This window comes from Agrilus planipennis, unplaced genomic scaffold, assembly GCF_000699045.2.
Source record: "Agrilus planipennis isolate EAB-ADULT unplaced genomic scaffold, Apla_2.0 scaffold149, whole genome shotgun sequence".
NCBI lineage: Eukaryota > Metazoa > Arthropoda > Insecta > Coleoptera > Buprestidae > Agrilus > Agrilus planipennis.
Window position 1 is genome coordinate 12,986 of NW_020438906.1, and position 5,640 is coordinate 18,625.

Consider the following 5,640-nt stretch of genomic DNA (forward strand, 5'->3'; position numbering starts at 1 on the left):
CTACCCCTCCTAACTCCTGCTTCTGCCTCTAATATGTCTCTGACTAGACCTTCATGCCTGAGAAGGTGTCCTACCAACCTATCTCGCCTATTTTTTATAGAGTCCTCTGTTCTCCTATTCTTTCTAATACCTCTTCATTTCTAACCTTTCTTATCCACGTTATCCTCATTATCCGCTTATAACACCACATTTCGACCGCTTCTAACCTTTTCTTTTCCACCGCGCCTATTGTCTATGTTTCGCACCCATACAACGCCGCGCTCCAAACATACACCTTTAACAACCTTTTTCGAATTTCCAAATTAACCGTTCGCGAATATAGAAGTGACTTCTGTGGAAATTACAATTTATTTTGAGATTCATTAACAAAAAGGAGAAATAAAAATATTTGTGCAAGTTTCTCTATCGATTATTTTGAAACCTACGCAAGTATTTTTATTTAATAAACCAAATTAGAAAAAATATTTCTTTCATTTTCAGAAAGAATGTTAGCTAACGTGAAAACCAGTAACAAAAAAATGGCACATATCAAGAAATTACTTATATTGTTAAGTATTATGATACTGGGCGTATCGGCAGATTTAAGCAATAAATGTTGTAAAGATGATGCCCACTTAGTTATGAGAACTAGGCGATGCAGCGACGGTTCGAAGCCGTTTCTAGACTGCAATAAGTATCTCTACAAAAAGAAAAGAGGAGTTACTACATTCTCATTAGATTCTCACGAAAATTTAGTTATCGAAGAAAACCCCAACCACTCAGAATTTACAATAGAACACGGAAGGTTTGCAATTATTTTCGATAATAATAAACAAATAACTGATGCGTAAAAAAAAATCTAATTATTTTTTGTATTGTAGTTACTGCCTAGATAATCTAAACGATACGGATGAAAATGTTGCATTAATATGTTTCGACGAAAGCAATGAGCCCTTCTGGGAATTGAGGGGTGGCTGTGCAATTTTATCTATTATATTCATGATATTAGTCCTTATTGTATACTTTCTTGTGCCAATTTTAAGAGACCTACAGGTATAAACATATAATTCATATTTTTTACGTTAATGTATCTACAGGCTAATTCACCTTGTCGTTATTAGGAGTGTGCGAATATTGCAAAATTTCAAATTATTCCATGCGGATGGAATAGTAATATTCTCATTTTTTTTGGAATAAAATTCATAAATTCTTTTAATTTTGTAATATACAGTTATTGTATTATTAAGTAAGTCGATAATATTCAAAAATGCATGTATCACTCTTCTATCTCTGCAACTCCTCCCTGCATTTTTAAGTATCTTTATTTTAAATACCAGTAGATGGTGATATATTGTCATAAGTAGATATTATATCAATATGCTTTAAAAGGGCTCCTTCAATTTTGTTAGTGACTTTTCGAGACTGTCTATGACGTAGCGTGTTGATGTAATCTAATAACATCGAATAGCGATGCAAGTCTGGTAATTTTGATGACTTATTTTCGAAGAACTTTATACTGTTTTTAAAAAAATATTCATAAAAAAAATGTTGCGATAAAACAAAAATCTCCATTTAAATATGATTTTTCCTCCTATTTCATAGTTTTTCATAGATTTGTCCGCTATGGCAGCTAATAACTGATACAATTGTCGAAATCCCTTTGTAATTNTAAGCACCAAGGGGTGTGACAGTAGACGGCAAGTATAGGAATAATAAAAATAAAAACCCTTTTTCTTCAAAGTCAGCGTATTCAAATAGTGAAAATAGTGAGGATTTGGATATTTTAAATGAAAGATGAGAATGAGATTCTGAAAACGTTGCCAAAAGAAAAGATCAGGCACGATGGACCAACACTGTCAAAAACGAAGAACTCAACCATTGTTACAAAGCAATTATATTTACAGAAGAAATTAGTGGTATTGTTCAAAATTTAACAATAATCTATGATAGTAATATTTTGGAGAATTTACGATTGCGGTGCAAGTTGGACTAAATTGCAACTTTTGATGAGATTAATTGTATGCAAAGTGGGACTAATCTGAATTTGCTAGTGTTTTGTCTTTAATTATTTACATTTCGATGCCTTTATGAAACATTTCAAAATTAAAGTTAATAAAATAGTATTTATGATCTACAATGAGCCAAGTGCGACTACCCTATTTTCCATTTTATCCATAGAGAAAAGGTATACTCTGCTAATGTAATGAATATTTTAATGAAATAAAGTCCCGTAGGCACATTAAGTATTTCCTGTTCTATTGGAAGGGGGGAGGGGGGCTCAATAGAAAACCAATATTAACATTATTGTCCAGAAAAATTAATTTTATTCGATATTTTCGAAGTATACGATAGCTTTTCAAATAATTCAATACTTTTAGATAATTCGTGTAGTACTATTCGACTCGAGCACTATTCGCACAGCCTACCTGTCATTATTGCAATAACATGAAAAACTTTAAGAAATTTTTAACAGTGGTTAATGTTTAGATAATATTAATCAATTTAATTACAAATTAGCTACAAATTATCTCAAAAGAATGAGGAAAAATTGTCACGCCCTCACCGAGAATTGAATCCGGGATTTTATCACACAATCTGTAACCTGATAAATACGTTTCATCCTGATCGCTGCTGTCACGTCTCGTAGCTTGGTGGTCAAAGCATTGGTGTGTAGTTAAAGGTCCCGGGTTCGATTCCCGGCGAGGGTGTGACAGTATCAACTATTTTTCCTAATTTATTTTAAGGTAATTCATAGTGAATAAAAATTAAATTAATTTTCACATTAATAGATATTGCAATAACAATTAGAAAATAATCAAATAATTGTACAATTGTAGGGAAAATGTACAATGCATGCCGTAGCAAATTTAACTATGGCTTTTGCAGTTCTTGCAACTGTGCAACTCGGACGTTTTGACTTTCCAGCGTGCGAAATACTAGGTTTTAACATATATTTCTTTTTCCTATCGGCATTCGCGTGGCTAAATGTGACCTGTTTTCATGTATGGAGAAATACAGTGTAAGTTTGCTTTAATTCAAAACGTTGCCGTACAACTATCAGAAAGAAATTAATTTTCTGAATAATTTTCAGACGCCCTACCACACCTTCAAGTCCTAAGTATCTGTACTGGATTTCTATAGCTTATGGTTATGGTATTCCCCTAACATTCCTTACAGGAGCAATAATTTCCCATACTGTGCCTGGAGAACATCTTAAACCTGGCATAGGAACCAACTCATGCTGGTTGTCAGGTGAGCTTTCGATAAAAATCACATAAAGTTTAGACTAGTTGAACCCGTCCAAATTTGGACGGATGTCTACCGCTGCCAATAGTGCATAGGTAGCTTTTGTTGCACAACACCTACTGGTCTTATCTTATCCCTGGTATATAAAAGCACTTTACATGTACCAATAAGGTAAACATTTCCTCCGACAACATCGAAAGATTGGTGTTTTTTAATCAAAAATTCCAATTAAACCTCAACAACACTACTATACATATAACATGCATTTTAATTGAAAACAAAATAATTTGTTTAACGCTGAAAACCTTATAATGATAATGATGTTGATGCCTAATAATAGTTACAAATAATTTTTAACGAGTGCACGTTCTACTAGTTTTTTTTTACAAGAGCTTCTGAAAGTTACCCTAATTTATTGAAGTACTTACAATATTATAATGATACTTTTTAATAGGTGAAAAGGCAAGCTGGATCTATTTTTACATGCCAATAACTTTTGTACTGGTCACAAATATCATAATGTTCTGCTGGACTGGTACAATACTTTGGAAAACAGTTGGAAGTAATTTCAGGCAAAGTCACAAGCTGAAGGTTCTCAAAACAAAGTACGTAATAGGTAATTTTGTATTTCCAAATAGATACCTACACATACGTTAGATTTTATGTTAAAAAAGGGAACCTTTTTTCTTATTCTATCGTGATAATTGTTTAAATTGTCGTTAATCTGGAGCCGATTAAACATGAACAATAAAGAACAATAAGTTCTTAGTGAACAGTTTACAAAAACTATCGAATGTGGATCGCGATTTAAAACTTATTAGTTCTCTTCAGCACGCCCCATATGCAGTTTCGATAAATTATTATCAAACCGATAAAAGCAAGATATAAAACTATAAAGTGAATACTGCGTACGTATTTCGCTCACGTAAAAGCAAAGTTTGTCAAGTCGGGACTTGTTCCTTTGGTAAGATATAACTTCGTGTATGCTATGGAACATTAGAAATATCTAAGCCTTACTAAGGATATTAATCCACTAATTAGAAAAAGAAAAAAAAGATTTTGTTTTTTCGTTACATCTTACATTAGGGGCTGTACGTAAACAGTAAGTAGTAAAAGGATATTCTGAACCATACGGCAATGTGGTTTCTTATTATTAACAAGAAATAAAAGTGTTTATTTAGTGGATCAAAAAAATCAGACGGATTCCCTTCTGACTTACAGAGGCAAACATAAAAAATATTACAAATCTGCTTTAAATCGTCCGTGTTAAGTAAGAATTCCAATGACTACTAAAGTCAGTGCTGCAGCATTAACTTTACAAAGGACCCCGCTAGATCCTTACGGAAACTGGCAGTCTTCGAAACTTCGGATTCGACTTTAAGGGACTGTGTCTCAAAAAGTCGAGTTTTTACAGCTTAGTGCCCATTGAGACTTTTGATCTATACATCGAAAACCACCAGAATCCAAAAAAATTTCATATAATTTGGCAGAGAGCCATTTTCCGAAGAGATATAGCGGAGTCATTAAAGAATCCAGAATATTTATAGTTACTGATCAAAATGTTAATAGCATAATGACTAGTTGTTCCTAAAAAAAGTCCGGTCTAAGAAACAGAAGAATTGACTATGAAAATTTCGTTTCAAAAATGTTGTCGACTGTTTGTTGTAAGCGGGAGGGGTCCAAGAATAAATCACGTTAGACCATGTAGCGAAAGGGGGGTGGTTAAAAAATAGCTAAAATAGACCAATATGATATTACTTATCGTTAGGACTAAAACATCACAAACACTTTTCAGGTGTATCCTCTACGCGAAATTGTCTGTCATTATGGGACTAACATGGATCTTCGAAGTACTATCATACACTTTCAATAATTCCCAAGGGTTCATAAAGTACATTTGGTAAGCAACAAATATAACCATTTGACATGTAACGAATAGCAAATAATTCGAATGTTACAGGATCATATCTGATTACGTCAACATGTTGCAAGGGATTCTGATATTTCTGGTGCTAGTTGTATTCAGGAAACGTGCAATCAAAGGTATCGCCGAAAGGGGATTATTTTGTTACAAAAAGTGGCGCGAAATTGATGACAACGAAAGTGACAACACGGACGTATTATCTCCATGTGGTGACGAATTAAAAGAATTAAATAAGGAACACATTATTGTAAACCAAGAGGCTTCAATATAAATTAAATAAGTACCTATATAAAATCATAAAGCGAAGCTAAATGTGAAATGTACTTATATTGTTACTGGAAAAGAAATTATTATAAATCCAGTATCCAGTGAAAGTTAAAAATAAACTAAACTATAATTAAAAGGACGATGTGTTAAGATTAGTTTTAAAATATTTTTTGATATTTTGTAGTTTTATTAACACCCCTGTATTATAATTTATTTATAAATAT

The 5,640-nt window shown here is 32.7% G+C and overlaps 1 protein-coding gene across 1 annotated transcript in view; it reads left to right on the forward strand.

Annotated features, from left to right (window-relative positions):
• LOC108736440 (G-protein coupled receptor Mth2-like) overlaps positions 1-5,622 on the forward strand; it is a 7,246-nt gene extending 1,624 nt beyond the window's left edge. Inside the window, exons 2-8 of the mRNA XM_018468879.2 lie at positions 481-784; positions 861-1,032; positions 2,817-2,998; positions 3,071-3,231; positions 3,680-3,830; positions 5,021-5,125; positions 5,186-5,622. Of these exons, the coding sequence (XP_018324381.1) occupies positions 486-784; positions 861-1,032; positions 2,817-2,998; positions 3,071-3,231; positions 3,680-3,830; positions 5,021-5,125; positions 5,186-5,420 (1,305 nt within the window). The 5' untranslated portion in view covers positions 481-485 and the 3' untranslated portion in view covers positions 5,421-5,622. The remainder of the gene's footprint in view (positions 1-480; positions 785-860; positions 1,033-2,816; positions 2,999-3,070; positions 3,232-3,679; positions 3,831-5,020; positions 5,126-5,185) is intronic.
• Positions 5,623-5,640: the final 18 nt, after the last annotated feature.